This window comes from Geotrypetes seraphini, chromosome 9 (genome assembly GCF_902459505.1).
Source record: "Geotrypetes seraphini chromosome 9, aGeoSer1.1, whole genome shotgun sequence".
Taxonomy (NCBI): Eukaryota; Metazoa; Chordata; class Amphibia; order Gymnophiona; family Dermophiidae; genus Geotrypetes; species Geotrypetes seraphini.
This window is the reverse complement of record NC_047092.1, coordinates 151,042,655-151,060,559: the sequence shown is the minus strand read 5'-3', so window position 1 is coordinate 151,060,559 and position 17,905 is coordinate 151,042,655. Positions and strand designations below refer to the sequence as shown.

At 42.9% G+C, this 17,905-nt stretch overlaps 1 protein-coding gene across 6 annotated transcripts in view; it reads left to right on the top strand.

Moving 5' to 3' along the window:
• The first annotated feature begins 584 nt into the window (after nt 1-584).
• TFDP2 (transcription factor Dp-2) overlaps nt 585-17,905 on the top strand; it is a 125,288-nt gene continuing 107,967 nt past the window's right edge. For 2 of the 6 annotated variants that reach the window (XM_033959719.1, XM_033959718.1), the window contains exon 1: nt 585-733. Coding sequence is in view for 2 of the 6 variants with exons in the window: in XM_033959717.1 (XP_033815608.1) it covers nt 2,483-2,518 (36 nt within the window). In the remaining 4 variants the exon portion in view is untranslated. Of the gene's footprint in view, nt 734-2,427; nt 2,519-17,905 lie in introns of those variants that run through there. The other 4 variants (XM_033959717.1, XM_033959716.1, XM_033959720.1 and 1 more) reach the window with 3 other exon arrangements.

Genomic DNA, 17,905 nt, shown 5'->3' with positions numbered 1-17,905 from the left:
TAGTAGAGGATATGCCACTGTAGCTGAAAAAAAAAGAGTGTTTGTTAAGTGCCAGTTTGCAGAAACAAAATTCTATGTGTTGACATTGTTTCAGATAATTGATTGGACCATATAATTCACTTCTTGGTTGGGCTGAGAACTTTTCATCATCCTCTTGTATCACAAGATAGATTATTTCAGCCTTAAGTATGGACTAACTACATCTTTATAAAATGAGAAATGCTTTATCAATGGAAAAAAAAAAGTAATTTTTTCAGACAAACACATTTGAAAAATAGCAAGTTTAAATCTTCTACAATATATCTCTGTAATCTCTGTGAAAAAAATAAATGGCATAGTTCCTTTCTACTAACTCTATAGTATACACAATTTTCAAAAATACATCTTACCCAAATTTATCCCTCCATCTTTATATCTGTTGATTGTAACCCCACTTTTGGTACTTTTTCACTCAGCGGGTCACATCCATTTTTTAAAAAGGAGAAAAATAATCCTAAATAAAGAGCTGTGTACCACTGTGCTTCCCCATCTCCTTATTCCCTGACAATGCAGAACATTGAACATCAAATCCAGCTGATCCCAAACATCTGGTTTTCGGTGTGCCAGCAGTGAGTGGCCTGGCTCTAAGCTCGATTATTCAGGGCTGGCAGTCTCAAGTTTCCCCTGAATGGTAACAAAGACAGTGTGGAGTTTTGGTGCTGTAGTCTGAGTCAGACATGCTTCCTCAGAGCAGGTAAGAATGCACTGATCATTTTTGAAACCGTCTGCTACATTTCAACTCGTTCGGCCCATTTGTTTGCAACTAATTGGATTGCTAAATTGGAAAGCCAGTAGTAGAAGTTGCAGATAAGGAAACTGTTGCGTTTGGGGGAGGGGTGTTTAGCTTAGTTTGTCGCTTAAATACTGAGAAGAATGTATTAAAATGTTAAATCAGTATTAGATGTTTCTTCTACAGAAACTGAGATGTTAAAAAAAGGTCTAAATATGCAATTTAATAACGGATGGAAAATATACAGATATTTATGGCTTTTTTTCCCCCCATTTAATATACAGACTGCTCCAATTTTGGGGAAATTACTTCTGTTCATTTTAGAAAGTTAAGTACAGGCAAAAGTTATCTTAACCACGTGTTTTCATATGTTTTGTATTATAAGTTGTGTAAAATATTTTTTCGTTTATGGTTTGGTTTTCCCATGCATTTTTACTTGTCGTTAAAACTACGTATTTGTTTCGTTTCGGTTTTTGTTGTTCTTTTTAAAGTTATATCATCAGAGTGCTCCTCTTTTGGGGATTTCTGGTGCAGTTCCTAGGAACAGATCACTGGTCTGAAAATGTCAGCTGTATTCTAATGAAGCCAGGTCATTGTTTGCTCATAAAGGGGCTGTGCATTCCAGTGCTTTATGGCTTATTATGAGGCACAGTGTGTGGGTGGGTGGCACCATTTGGTGTCTGCCTCGTGGGGCAGTGACTGCCATTATGCTAGTTCTGGATTGGCAAAAAAAAAAAACTTAGCAAATGAGATCTTACGTGGATCCGACTACTATTAAACAAAAGAGTGTACTCGTCCCCTTCAAGTATTAATTAAATCTGAAATGGAGTAAGGTTGCTTCTCGTGCTTGCTGAAAATCAGCTCTTAACATTAGTGCATGCAAATCCAAAAGATGGGGCACTTTTGCATTTGCACAACTTGGCTTTCAGAGTGCTACACTCCCCTTTTTTCCATAAGTATATAAGTGGTGAAAATGCATGAATATATTCAGCTAAAATATTGTTGATCTGAAATGAAAATAAAAAGGACGTTGATGTTGAAGTAACAGTAGATGACGGCAGATAAATTACTAATTACTTTAGAGCTGGAAAATTTGATGTAGAAAAACGAAACAGATATTCTGCTGCTGTTTGGCTCTAAGCTTTTAACAAATGGTATTAAGAATGTAGACCTGGATTTAGCTCAGTGGCTGTGTGGAGAGACTTACATTTGATTCCTGGTGGTCTGGGGGCTGAGTTGGGGGAAAAGCAGGCGCTACACCTAGTGGCTGGATTTAGGACCCATGATTTTAGCTGAGGACAGTCGTTGTAGTGGTTGGATAAATATAAACTGAAGAAATAAAATAGGGGACAATGTCTGCCTACAAAGGCTTATGGTCCCAGATCCTGGGCCTAATTGAACTGGAAGATTAAATGAGCATCAACAAAGAATATAGTTCTTATATGTCTGGCGTAGCAGCAGGGCTTCTGCTCCTGGGAGTGGGGATTCTTCAGAGGCATTAATATTCACAGACCCTTTGGGAAAAGGAGAGAAAAGATGGAGACGTCACTGTTACTCAACAGTGACACCTACTGGCCATATTTAAGGTGCATGCATACTGGGTTTCAGGAGTGACTGGGCTAGTAGAGGGTTGTGAAAGGGGGAAATAGCCCAAATAGTTGTGAATGAAGGTTCACAGTATCCTTTCTAAATAGAGGCTGTTTCTGATTTGCAATGGAATCACAAAAGAAGCAGGGACCACAAAAAAAGGTGCAGTCTGTGCTGTCTTTAAAGAGCAATAGGTGCTTTTTAATTTGAGAAGTTTGGTGACCAGGATTTCTGCCTCCTGTTTTTGTGTACAAATATATGCAGTAGCTCTTGTGAATCAACTGGGAAAATAAGTCAAACAGAAACAAAAAGCACATTTCTGTTAAGCTGTTGACCTATGAATAATCACTATCTGGAATTTTTCTGCACTTTTAAAATGCTGAAGTATGTTCTGTGAACATTTATGTGCCTGATAATTTCAATTTGCAGTACAGAAAAGGAAAAAAAAAGAAAAGATTGGAAATTAGAAATGTTTTTTTTACATGTTGTTCTGTAGATCAGTGGTTCCAAAAATATAGTCCCAGGATCCAAAGAGGCTCTTTTCCTTTAGATAATGCATACAAGAAGAATCTTTACTGGTCTGAAGCTGAGGAGGAGATGGGACTCAGCTCGAATGGTAGTGGATTTCTGCTGCTGATCCCAGTAGGAGTGAGATAAGGGAGTATACACTAGTGCTGCCTGATTTGCCAATTAGAATCGATTCGCTGAAAAAAAATCAGACTTGCCGATTTAGTGTTCAACACTCCCCCACCCTGACATACCTAAAGCAGCAGCAGTGATGGCGGTGGCTGGCTAACAGTCAGCACTCTGAACAGGAAGCTTGCGGCCTTCCATCTGTTGCATCACTGATATCACTGATGATGCGGCAGAAGGAAGCCCTGGCAAGGCAGGCCGCAAGCTGCCTGTTCACAGCGATGCCTCTGCCAGCTGGCCACCACCACTACTGCTGCAGCTGCTCATGGAGGGAGGGGGGTTGGTGGTGAGCTGCTGCACAGGGGGATGGGAAGGATGGAAAGCCACTACACAGGAGGATGGGTGGAAGGGGAGAATAGCTGCTGCTCAAGGGATGGGAGGGGAGGAAAGCTGCTGCACATGGGGAGGGGGGAGAAAGGCAAGAGGAAGAATTGTACTTGGGGTGGAGGAAAGGAAGGGAGAGATGCAACAAAGAGGTAGAAAGGGGTGAGAGGGAAAAATCCTGTATCTGGTGGAGGGGAGGGAGACATGCTTGGAGAAGAGAGAGGGGAAAATGTTGGACATAGGGTGGAGGGCAGGGAGAGGTGGTGCATGGGGAGAGAGAAAGAAATGTCTCACATGAAAATGGAGGGGAAGAAGGGAGAGATGCTGCATGGAGGGGAATAGAAAGGTTTGACCCAGGGCACAAGGCAGGGAGGGAAAGAGAGAGATGATAGACAGTGGGAAAGAAACAGAAATGGTGGTGGCAGTGGAAGGTAGAAAAAATAATGTTATTTTCTATTTTTGTAATTACAATATATCAAATTTGAAATGTGTATGCTGCCAGAGATGGTGTTCGGTCCTAGCTCATGCTTGCTATCTTACAGAGAGAGAAAAAGGTCTTTTTTGTTTATTTTGTTTACACTACAGCACCAGCGTGGAGTTGGAGAGGGCAAGGGGGGTGTGTGGTTTTAGAGGCTACCCTTCAGGATGTTTAAAAAACAAAACAAAAAAACACATGTGATTGGGTGGGAAAATTGAATCAAAAATTTTTTTCCTGAATCGGGCAGCACTACGTAGGAGCTTCGGATACATATGAGGAAGGTTAGAGTAAACTGCAGGAGGATGAAAAGAGAGAGAGGAAAAAGGGGGATAGAAAAAGGAGACAGAAGGGTATTAAAATCTACCAAAGAGATGCTTTTACTAAACTGTACCTAATGCTAAAACATTCTGTATTAGTTTTGTCGTCTATGCATTTTAAGCGCTGCATTCTATAGGTGGAGCTGAAAAATGATTGCCAGAAAAGATCAGCGCATGTGCCCTTAATAGAATTGCTCTTAGCACCAATTCCCATGCCCTGACTTTGGGTGCCAGGCTTACGCCTGATGAAACCTGATGCAAATGCTGGTGCTCATGTTGGGCGCACAGACCCATTATTCTGCAACACATGCACCTTTTGGGAATGCCTCCAATGCGCCTATGCTCCTCCCATGGCCACACCCTTTTGCGTTGGGCCCAGGGGCTATAGGGCGCAGCCAGATGTATGCAAATTCTGACTGATGCCAATTAATGTGAATAACACTGACCAACACTCATTTTGGTGCCTCAAATGTTAGACCTGTTTCGGGGTCTATTTGACCTGCTGATTCCAAAAATGGCACCAGATTTTTCCTATCAGCTCTAGTTTTTGAGATACAGAACATGTACCATATACCACTCTTCACCCTGCTTGCCAATTAAAAATTGGCCGAATAGCCAATAAGGGTTCCAATACGATGTCAAAAAGCAAAGGAGATAACGGACATCCTTGTCTAACTCCCCTTCCAAGACAAAAATGTTCAGAAAAATTATTATTAATGTATAATCTTGCATAAGGGGAAACTATACAAGGCTTGAATCGTTTGTATAAAACCGGGACTGATACTAAACCAATCCATTGCTTGATACATGAAGGTTCATTCTACACGATCAAAGGCCTCTGCATTCAAGGATACAGAGAAAGCCGGATCTTCCATAGTTTTTGTTAGAGTGTAGTCTTTAAATTAATATCTTTTAAGCATGAAGGAAACATATTAAAAGAAAAGTTTACAGCATGAAAATCTACTTATTTCATACCAAAAGCACAAGTTTATGATACAAACTTTCCAGTCATTCAAACTCACAAGTAACTCCTTTTGTAAGATTTCCGAGAGTAGGATCTGCCAGAGCAAACCTGCATAAGATTCCAACAATAGTCTGCCATCATGTGTGAATCCCATCTTCCTTGGGGCTTCCATTGTTTTTATGTCTTGGTGAAATCTTTTTTCACCTTGCTCTTTGCTCATGTTGGGTTCTCTGGAAAGCGATCTAAGTGACTGTTAGATAATGGACTTTAACACTCATGTTACAGCCATGCCTGTTGAAATGAACGAGCATATCCTCTACTAATTGTGTGTAGTTGACAGCCTTCTTGTTGCCAAGAAAGTTTTTCACAAGAACAAATGAAGACCAGGCACATGCTTCAATTTCATTCATTGATGCTGTGAAATGTGGGTCATTTATAAGTTGTCTGATCTGTGGACCATTGAAAATTCCTGCCTTCAGTTTTTCCATGGTAAGTCCAGGTAACATATGCGTCACGTATTCAATGCACAAACTGTCTTTATTAAAAGCCTTTTACAAATTGTTTCATCAGGCACTATGATTCTGTCTTCTGCTTCCAAAAGTTCATTGATTACATTTTGTCCTCCAACCACCAGATATTCCCTCGGAGGCCAATCTTTTTTTTTTTTTTTTGTCCAATGTTCAGGCTCTACACTCCCAAAGGCATAAATTCAACCATATCTAAGAAACTAGAGCTGATGCGGTCTATCCAATGCAGTTTTCTGAATCAGCGCCCCAAATAACCCCAAGAACAGGTCAAAAAAACCCAAGGCACCAAGAAATTTTTTGTTGCTGTTGGCCTGTGTAATTGGTTCTGAGTGGCCAGCTATTGCTTTTAATGACTCATTAGCTAATTAATTTCCACATATATTTTAGTGGAGTGGAAAGGGTTGATATGAATCGTTTGTTCACTCATTCCAAAAATACTAGGACTAGGAGGCAGGCGATGAGCTGCTAAATAGTAGATTTTAAACAAATGAGAGAAAATATTTTGTCACACAGCATATAATTTGTTGTGTGGAAACTGTGGTGAAATCAGTTAGCTTAGTGAGTGGGGTTTAAAAAATTCTTCAAATCCTGTAAATCAGTGGTCTCAAACTCGCAGCCTGGGGGGTGGGCCCACATGTGGCCTGCCAGGTACTATTTTGAGGCCTGCGTTATGTTTATCATAATCACAAAAGTAAAATAAAACAGTTTCTTGATCATATGTCTCTTTAGCTATAAATGACAATATTATTATTAAAAGACTTAGCCAAAAGGAAAGATTTATAAATATAAAGAGTTTTACCTCATGCAAAATTGTTATTTCTTTAATAAGACATTAACTATTTTTTTCTGAGGCCCTCCAAGTACCTACAACTCCAAAATGTGGCTCTGCAAAGGACTTGAGTTTGAGACCACTGCTGTAAATGCATTAATTTCAACTTTGTCCACTTGATATATTGATATAGTAACTGCAAACAATCTCTTAAGTGTGTAAGGTTTCTTTTGGGGAATTTGCTACTGTTGACAATACAAAATAAAATGAGTTTTAAAAATATATCCTTAACATGCTGTAGAATAAATATTAGTATTAATTTTTAATTATAGTCTGAACAAGCAGGTCAAGGAGGCTGAAATCTTTTGGTGACCCTCAGAGCTTATTTTGTTTATTGGCTGATATGTAGGCGTTGTTTGCTAAATTATGGCTCATTTTGAGTCAATAATATTGAGGCCCTTTGTGCTTTTTTTGCTGTAAAGTTAGGTAAGGCCATTAATGACCTACTCAGATATAAAATCATATAAACAGTTCATGAATGCCAAGAATTGGAAAAATAAGAATGTGAAAACGTCCTATTATTGTAGAAAGAAATTGATTATACCTTTTGGAGATGTAGTTTATTTTTCAGATTAGCTTAAAAAAAAAAAAAAAAAAAGAGGTTCTTTGTTTGTCAGTGATATTTACATGGCTTGAATCGGAGGTCCCCAGACACCCATGGAGGAACTCCATGCCTCAGTGGGCCAGCAGCCCCAACGCAGGGTTAAAATGCTAAAAAGACACCCTCTGAGGTTTTTCAGTTTACAACAGGAAATATGAAGCAGGTGGTGATGGGGGGAGGGATGCAAGAGAAAGCCACAGTGGGAGTGTGTGTAAAAGAAAAAGAGTGAGAATTTCAGGTGAATCTGAGGTGTTGATTAAGGGTGTGTGCAAGAGGAAATTGGAGGTAGTGAAGGAGGATGGAGAATGGTAGAGCAGGAGATAAGGATGACCCAAGGAGGACAAGAGAGCTAGGGCAGGGGTGGGAAATTCCGGTCCTCGAGAGCCGGAACCAGGTCAGGTTTTCAGGATATCCACAATGAATATGTATGAGATGGATTTCCATGCACTGTCTCCTTGAGATGCAAATCTATCTCATGCTTATTTATTGTGGATATCCTGAAAACCTGACCTGGCTCCAGCTCTCGAGGACCGAAATTGCCTACCCCTGAGCTAGGAGTATAATAGAGTATTGGGGTAAGACGGAACTAGAACTGATGACTAGCAAGAAGAGGCACAGACATGTGAGCGCTCCTTCGTAGCTCACCTGATAGAGCAGAGGACTGTAGACTGGGGGTAGGTATGTGAGAGAGCCAGAGAAATTATTTTTTTTTTGCGGGGGGGATTGGGGAGAGTGTACTTAGGGATGAATGGGGTGTGGATACATCAGATAGGGCTAGGAGAATGGGAACAGTGGGGTTTGAGAGAACATGAGAAGGGATAATTGGAGATGACTGGAGTCAGAGCAGACATGATGGCATGAGGGAGTCAGATTTGAGGAGATGGGAGAATATAAAAACAGATGCGTGAAACAAAATATTGCAAAGGCAGATGGCTGAGGGAAAAATTGAGGGAAGAGATGGATGTTGAGGGAGAAGAGAGCCAGAAAGCAATAGATTGATAGAAGAGAAATACATTTTGAGGAGAGAGAGGATCCAGAGGGAAGAGGGGGAAAGTGAAGTGTTGTGACAAGGAAGAAACTAGAATGTGAGAGTTGAAAGAAAGAGGAATGAAATCCAGGTACTAGTGGTTAGGGAGCATGAACAGATGTCTGTGTAACGGAGGGATTTAGAGGGAGGCAAAATACAAATGGAACAATGAGATGAAAGGGAAAACTGAGCCTTAGACACTGAGATAGGGGAGAAAATGATGACGGGAGGAGAGAGAATAAAATAAGTGCAAAGACAAGGAAACAAAAAAAAAAAAGACCAGGACAAATAATTTTTAAAAAAATCCAAATAACAGCGGCAGAAAAAGAGCATTGTATTTTCAGTGCAGCTGTATAGCTTTTGGAGTAAATTACCGTATTTTCACGCAGATAACGCGCACCCGTGTAAAACGCGCACACGGGTATAGCGCGCAGAAACCACAATTTTATGTACAAAAACTTTTGTATACCGCGCTCACGGGTATACCGCGCATGCAGCCCGACTGTCCTTTCGCCCGCCCCGACTCTCCTCTGGCCACCCCGACTCTCCTTTCGCCCTCCCCGACTCTCCGTGCGCTGTCCCGACTATCCGTTCACCCTCCCTGACTTTCCATGCACTGCCCCGCCTCTCCGTGCGCTGTCCCGACTCTCCGTTCACCCTCCCTGACTTTCCGTGCACTGCCCCGACTCTCCGTGCGCTGTCCCGACTCTCCGTTCACCCTCCCTGACTTTCCGTGCACTGCCCCGCCTCTCCGTGCGCTGTCCCGACTCTCCGTTCACCCGCCCATGTGCCTCAGGCCGCGCCCCCAGGTGGGACCTAAGGCTCCAGGGCCTATTCTGATTGGCCCACGTGCCTTATGCCCCACCAGTAGGCGGAGCTTTGGGACGGATGGGCCAATCCGGCCTCATTCCGTCGTTGGCTGCCTGCCGGACAGGCGGGTTTGGCTCCCGTCTGTCCGGCCAACTACCAAAGGTACGGGGAAGGGGGGTGGGGGTGTCGTGGGGGTCGGCCAGGGGGGTCGCGGGTCGGCTGGGGGGGCAGTCGGAGGTTCTTGGGGGGGGCGGTTGTTGGAGGGAGGGGGGTTTGCGTCGAGGGCAGGAGGGCCTGGGATCCCTCCTGCCCGTAATGTAGTGCGGGGTGGGGGTAGGGGGTCGCCGTGGCCAGGAGGGTTTGGGCTCCCTCCTGGCCCGATATTGTCGGGGAGTTGGGGAGTCGGCCGGGCAAGAGGGCTTGGGCTCCCTCTTGCTCCGATCGTGGATGCGGGTGCGGGTGGGAGCGCGTGCGAGCGGTCGTTCGGGGTGGGGGTGTGAGCGGTCCTTCTGGGGGGGGTGAATCGGGCGTCGGGCGGGGTGGGAACTATGTAAAAAAAATTTTGTATACCGTGCTCACGCGTATAACGCGCGAGGGGTATGCGCGGTAGGTAAAAACGCGTATAACGCGCGCGTTATATGCATGAAAATACAGATTCTCTGCAGGTTGTGATTTCATTTTATTGGTTATTTTAATGTCTCTGAGGTGACTTTGAAGGATCCTATATGGTCCAAATCTTTCATATACTGTATAATATTTTTACACTGATCTGCTGAAAAGATTCCTTTGATAGGAGTAAAATTTTCATTATACGAGGGTAAATCAAAAAGTAAACGCAAAAATACATTTAACGGCTTTAATAGAAGTAACTGTGAGTAATTGAAAATATCATAGTCCCCCCTGTGCAAGATGACGCATTTGTTGTATCGTTCAACTAGCTTCTGCATTCCTGCAGAGAAGAAGTTTTTCGGCTGCTGCCGAAGCCAGGTGAGCACCGCTTCCTTTACTTCATCATCAGAGGTGAATCTGTGACCTCGCCGCATCTCCTTCAGTGCACCCAAGATGTGATAATTCGCTAGGCGCCAGATCTGGGCTGTAAGGAGGATATGGAAGATGTTCGAACCCAAGATGTTGCATTGTTTCTTCTGTCACTGCTGCTGTAGGAGGACGTGCATTGTCGTGGCACAGCAAGACTATTTTGGACAACATTTCTCTTCTTTCCTGTATCCTAAGTCCTCGTGCGTTATGGCAAATGCAGATCCATAGCCGATATCCAAATTTGCAGCCAGTTAAGACACCATTATCCGCCGGTCTTCTCTAATCAAAGCATCTGCCTTATCAATGTGCTCTTGTGTGCGCGATGCTAATGGGCAGCCAGAACGACCTTCGTCAGTTACACCTGTTCTTCCCGTTTTAACCCTTTTTACCCACTCATAAACCTTTCGTTGATTCATGGTGCTAAGTCCATACTGAGTCAATATCTGATGGTGAATTCCCACAGGTTTCACTCCCTCTGCCCAAAGAATATACACTTCCACATGTTGTTCTTCGATGGTACAATTTTGCAATGGAGCGTCCATGTTTCTGGCCTCGTGGCTGACACACGAGCATTGCGCTGTGCAGGCGCGAACTATCCAACAGGTAATGTACGAGTAAATATGATGCATTTCGCTAGCTCTGTTCCAGTTATTGTACAATTTAACACTTGCCTTTAATTTTTGGTTCACCCTCGTATTCAGTACGCCGTCAAAAGCGCAGAGGACAATGGCGCGCCGACATTTGAGTGCAGGAGCAAAAGCGCGCCGCCGCTTTAAGGCATTTAGTTTTACTCTCTGAGGGTTGGGGGGACCCCCCCCCCCCCGACTACATTTAGAAGTCCTCGCGCTCCTGTTGGGGGAGGGTTGGGAGGGGATCCCCAGTACACTGAAAATTGCCATTCTCCTTCCCGTTTTTGGTCTTTGGGAGTTTTCAGTGGGGGAGGATTCCCACACACATACCCCCAACGGGAGTGCGAGAACTTCTAAATGTAGTGGAGGGTTCCCCCCCCCCCCCACACACACCTCCCCTTAGAGTGCAAAAGGGAAGGTCTCAAAGCGGCGGCGCGCTTTTCTCCTGCACTCAAATGTTGGCGTGCCGTTGTCCTCCGTGGTTTTGACACATCACCTCATATTCAATATGTGATTTTATTATGTGGAAAGTCCATCGCCAAGTGATAAACTGGCAGCAGTTCTCTGATCATATAAGAATAATCAATATGGTGTATTGCTTTGATTCTTTCAGTATCTCGGTTACCCTCATGCCTTGTATTCATACACAGGAGGTGGGGGGGTTAATGACCATGGGGTTTACTTATAAAACCCCTCCTTTACAAAGCCACGCTAGCGTTTTTAGTGCCGGCCGCTGTGGTTACAGTTCAGACGCTCAGAATTCCTGTGAGCATCCAAACTGTTACCGCCGCGGCCAGCACTAAAAACGCTAGCGCGGCTTTGTAAAGGAGGGGGGAAAATGTTGGGGAGCTGAGGCTTTACGGTCCTGCGTAGCAAATCTTTTAAGTAGTTAACACATCTGGAGTTTTGGAATGTGCATTTTTCTCATGTTACAAAAAGTATTTGGGGGTGAAAACCAAAAACAGGAACAGAAACCCACTGGGTCATTGAATTTCAAGGACATTATACAGTGGAACCTTGGTTTGTGAGCATAATTCGTTCCAGAAGCATGCTCGTAAACTAAAGTGCTCGTATATCAAAGTGAGTTTCCCCATAGGAAGTAAGGGAAACTCGCTAGATTGGTTCCACATCCCAAAAAGATCGCACCCCCACCACCGAGGCCACTGGTACACTTCCATCCTACCCCCGAGAACCGGAATCATCCTCCCCTCAGTCCGCAAGCCCCCACCCCTACTCTCTCCGAGAATCTCATTAGAGTCTTGGAAAGCGCGAGAGCCAGCAGGCCCAGCCCAGCAGAGATCAGCGGCAAAAGGCGGGCTCTTCCAGCACCGGCATGTCCTGTGAGTTGGTGCTGCGTGCCGGTGCCAGATTGCGGTGAGGGTTTGGGTGCGGGCGGCGATGCCGGTTGTTGGGGGCGGGGGCGCGCGGGTGGAGTGGGGGCAATGCTGGTTGTCGGGGGCTTGCAAATCGAGTCAACGCTCGGTTTGTGAGGCACGATTTGCAAGAGTGTTTTGCTCGTCTTACAAAACACTCGCAAACCGCGTTACTCGTAAACCGAGGTTTGACTGTATTTATATTTTTATGCAAAATAGGACTCTATGGGGTCCTTCTATTAAGGTGCGCTAACTGATGTAGCGCACGCTTAAGATTAGCGCACGCTAAATGCTAAGGCATCCATTATATTCTATGGGTGCCTTAGCATTTAGTGCGTGCTAAATCGGTTAGCGCATCTTAATAAAAGGACCCCTATATCCTTGCACTTGTATTTTAATTTGAGCCTATATCAGGGGTAGGGAACTCTGGTCCTCGAGAGCCGTATTCCAGTCGGGTTTTCATGATTTCCCCAATGAATATGCATGAGATCTATTTGCATGCACTGCTTTCAATGCATATTCATTGGGGAAATCCTGAAAACCCGACTGGAATACGGCTCTCAAGGACCGGAGTTCCCTACCCCTGGCCTATATGAATAAATATTGTTTGTTTCAAGGTTGTTTTGTTCCATCCCACTCCCACTTGTTTTCTTTTCTTGTTACAAAAATCTCACTGGTTGCCTGTTTTACATAGGATTACCTATAAAATTGCACTCTTAACTTTTAAAACCAAGCAAACTAATACCCCAGCTTTCATAAATAGACTGCTGATCCCTTACGACCCACCCAGAACTTTAAGATCAGCTTCACAACATTCCCTTAATGTCCCATCCCTAAAGATAATCGGTACTCGTCGTACCCTCATTTTCTCAGTCACTGCCCCTTTAATTTGGAACTCTCTCCCTCTACACCAGGGATAGGGAACTCCGGTCCTCGAGAGCCGTATTCCAGTCGGGTTTTCAGGATTTCCCCAATGAATATGCATGAGATCTATTTGCATGCACTGCTTTCAATGCATATTCATTGGGGAAATCCTGAAAACCCAACTGGAATATGGCTCTCGAGGACCGGAGTTCCCTACCCCTGCTCTACACCTTAGAGCTGAACAAAACTTGCAGAAATTTAAAAGCAGCCTAAAATGCTTTCTCTTTAAAGACGCCAATAACTGAATTTTTTCTTTTTTTACACAAGTACATACTTCCACACTACTTAACTTTTTCCCCTTTTGTATTTTCCTTTTATGTATTCTTTCTAAGAAATTGTAGTTCTTCCCTTTTTTCCCCCAATGTTTTCTAGACATAAGTATGTATGATTAGTTGGTGTATGTCTAATTATTTAAAATGTTTGTCTCCCAGCTATTTTAAATTATTATGTACAACGCTTTGTATCTTTGGATAAGTGTTTAATCAAAATTTAAATAAACTATGAGGCATCTATTTAGAGACTATTTTTCTGTACTTTTTTTTTTTTTTTTTTTGCTTTTCTCCAAATGTTACCATTATCTGATAATATATTTTACTGTAATAATTGGTGATCAACTTCTCTTCTCATTCAAACTTTTCAGTTACATTGTGTTAGTGTATCTTCCTAACACTTGTGGAAGTTGTCTGAGAAAAAAAAAACTGACTTGGGAAGGAGAGGAAAGAAAAGTAAAATGTTTATCTGACTACAGGAAAGCTATATTTTATCTGGCAGGCAAGCCTGCTGTGAAAAGGTTCATAAAACTTGCATAGTAATGGAGAGATAGGCAGAATCCACCCTCTGGACAGGCAAAAACATCTTTCTTTCCTTCTCAAACTACTATTGGAGTGTTTCAAAGCACACCACATAGCTGAAAATCGGCTTTGATAATAGAGAATATTAGCGAAACCCCAATACAGTAGACTCTCAGTTAACCGGCACCCATGGAGATTGATAGATGCCGGATAAATGTAGTTTCTGGTTGCTTGAGAGTTATAAACGGTTCCAGACAAACTACCAGACATGTGGTAGGCAAAGCATGGACATACTCGGGTATGGTGTGCCAAGTTTACACTTAAATTTCTGCCAGAAATTGATTTTATTTCCATTTTTATTTAAAGTATTACAGTATGTCTTTGATTTTTTTTTTTTTTTTTTTTGCTGGTTGCTTGAGACTTCTGGTTGCTTGAGTTCCAGTTAACAGAGAGTCTACTGTATTTGGTCCCTTTTTGCCCATTGGAGATCTGAATGTTACAGGGAGAGGGAAATTGTCAAGCTGTGTATTTAGGAGATCTGGAAAGGAAGGTTTCTGTGCTGCAGGGGTTGCTGAGGATGCTGCAGCCTTTGAAGTGCAGAACTGCTGATTTTGCAGGGATCTCAAAGTCCCTCCTCGAGGGTCGTAATCCAGTCGGGTTTTCAGGATTTCCCCAATGAATATGCATTGAAAGCAGTGCATGCACATAGATCTCATGCATATTCATTGGGGAAATCCTGAAAACCCGACTGGATTGCGGCCCTCAAGGAGGGACTTTGAGACACTTGGCATAGGGGGATCTCTTCAGCACCTGTCACTGTAAAAACTGTTCCAGCCCCCTTAAAAATGCTCAGCCACAACTTCTATTGCTTTTTAAAAGCTTGCATATTTATAGGGACCCAAAATTCCATCGATAGGAAGGTCAAGGAAACTGTTGGCTCACAATGCTTTATGGAGTTACTAGTCCCCTGGCTCTTCACAGTAGAAAAGAACCTTGTGAAACTGAGCATCTGGAAATTTACTTTCTGAATAGATTAAAGGAAAAAAATTTTTTGGATCTGAATGTACTGCAGAACAATACTCCCTCTAAGGACTGATTGGTGCATGCACATTTTTATTTTTTTTCTTGTGAGTAACAAGTTCTAAAAACAATTTTTCAGATTTGCAAGTATTTTTCTGAACGACCATTTAAAATTTGTAAGTGACACTCCTAGAATGTATGAACAATTGCTCAAGTTCTCCGCTTAGAGCAGGGGTCTCAAAGTCCCTCCTTGAGGGCCGCAACCCAGTCGGATTTTCAGGATTTCCCCAATGAATATGCATGAGATCTATGTGCATGCACTGCTTTCAATGCATATTCATTGGGGAAATCCTGAAAACCCAAATGGATTGCGGCCCTCAAGGAGGGACTTTGAGATCCCTGGACTAGATGCAGGGGGTGGGCAACTCCGGTCCGTGAGGGCCAGAATCCAGTCGGGTTTTCAGGATTTCCCCAATGAATATGCATGAGATCTATGTGCATGCACTGCTTTCAATGCATGTTCATTGGGGAAATCCTGAAAACCCGACTGGATTGCGGCCCTCAAGGAGGGACTTTGAGATCCCTGGCTTAGAGGGAACATAGCTGCAGAGTCATGGGAGGGCTCTGCAGTTTGGGCTCCACTAAACTGGATTTATAGGACTTATTTGTGCAGCATATGACCTAAGGTTTTTAAAAAATATGTTCCCCCCTGATAAAATAACCCCTTTAAATTCCAGCAATTGCTTGTATAGAAGCGTGTGTATTGAGACATAATCGGATCCCCTTTTCCGGTCAATTCTATTCCATCCCCCCTCATCCACATCATATTGGTACAGTTCCCTCACCGTTCCCTTTCCCATCCCGATCCCTGTACCCAACCCGCATTTAAAAGATCTTGTAAAGTCTAAGAAAACATAAAATGCGTCCCATAACTTGTTAAAGTTCAACACAAAATAATAGGCTTTACTTTGTTAAATATGCAAGAAAAGTAGATTCTTATTATTTATTGGTTTCCCAAGCCCTCCCCTGGAGCCCAGAACGGGTTACAGTTGTACATTCACTGTAAGTCCGACTTATATGGACATAAGAATTGTCATACTGGGACAGACTGAAGGTCTATCAAGCCCAGTATCCTGTTTCCAAAAGTAGCCAACCCAGGTCCCAAGTACAGGCAGAAACCCAAAGAGTAGCAACATTCCAGAACTGAGATTGTGATGTCATTCCACCAATGCCTAAGAGTCAAACTCATCCGTGATGTCACAATGGCTTGATTGTCCTATACTTGGCTCACATAAGAACATAAGAGCTGCCATTCTAGGACAGACCAAAGGTCCATCAAGCCCAATATCCTGTTTCCATCCTAGGTTAACCCAGGTCCCAAGCACCTAGCTAGATCCCAAGTAGTAAAACAGATTTTATGCTGCTTATCCTAGGAATAAGCAGTGGATGCCATCTCAATAATGACCTCTTTTAGGAAATAATAATAATAATAATTTTATTTTTATATACCGCCTAACCAGCAGTTCATAGCGGTTTACACAATAGGTACTCAGCTTGCAATATAATAATATCGTGCCGGTGCCAGATTGCGGTAAGGGTTTGGGTTTTGTTTTGTTTTTTTAAACCCTGCTAAGTTAACTGATTTCACCACATGGAGTATGAGAAAACAATCGTTTCAAACTATTTAAAAATTATAAACCATCTACAGAGCCAGATCTCAGTTCTGTTCTAAGTCCTTGATTGTTTGTCCTACAATTGAAAAAGAATGTTCTGAAGTTGTTCTGGTGGCAGGAGTTCCAAGCAGGGAACAGGCACACATGGGACCTCTATTGCCAGTAGCTAGTAAGAGATGAACAGAATTTCATGTCCGAGCTTGGTATGTATGCATCCACTTTGTTGATCACTAAAACTGTTTCCTGGCTCTTGAATAAGTCTCAAAAAAACCCCAAACCCCTGCCTCCGATTCTAAAGATCTGCACGGGAATGGAGCTGTCGGGAATCCACTACAGACTTACAGGGATCCTGCGGGGATGGAAGAAGTTCCTCCAGGACTCCCGTAGGTGTATCAGTGTACCTGCCTGTCTCCATCCTGAGCTCTCCATCCGCTTCAACAGGCCACCGCAGTGGCAAAATGTGTCAGGGAAACCACATGGGTCAGCTGCTGGTAGTATGTAGGAGAAACCACTATCAGTGGCTGAAATGAAAGGTAAAAAAATGCTGCTGGGAGGTGGAGAAAGGAGATGCTGTGTAGAATATGAAGAGTAAGTGGATTTACTGTGCCAGCAGTCCCCCAACCCAAGATGGTTCTTCCCTGAGCTAAAAAATAAAAACCAAAAAACAACCAGACCCTTATATTTTACTTTAAGTGACCTGCCTGATTCTTACCAGATAAAAAATGGCTGCACTTGTGAAGATTCCTCCTTTTTTTCAAATAGATAGTAAAACACATCTTTTAATGGGGTACTGCAATAGATGGAATTTTAAAATTTGTTATCAGGCATTTTTTGAAGAGTTCTTGGGGATGTGTGGTATACATGTTGGGAAATTTGAACACCCAGATATTAAGATATCCTTCAAATAATTCACACTTGTTTATCTACAGCCAAAGTTCCACCAGACTGGAAACACTCAATCATAAACCCAATCATCAAAGACCCAAAAAATAATCTCGATAAATGTTCTAACTATCGACCAATAGCAAATCTTCCATTCCTATGTAAACTAACTGAAAAAACTGTCTTTCAACAATTGACGGACTTCATCGACAAAACACATGTACTCCACCCCAACCAAACCGGTTTCCGTATCAATCATTCTACAGAGTACTCATTACTCGGTCTCACTACATCCATAAATTATTATTTAGATCATCACAAATCCGTTCTCCTAATCTCCTTGGATCTTGCTGCAGCTTTCGATACCATCGACCATTATCTTTTATTACAACGTCTTGAATCCATAGGCGTAGCCGATCAGGCCCTTGAATGGTTCCACTCCTATTTCTCCGATAGATCCTACACAGTACAATTCAACACAACAAAATCAAATCCTTACCACTCTAACTTTGGAATCCCACAAGGCTCTATTTTATCGCCTTTATTATTTAATATCTACTTGGCTCCACTTCTGACTCTTTGTCAATCAATAGGGTTTACAGTATACGCTTATGCCGACGACCTACAAATTCTACACCCCATTGACCCA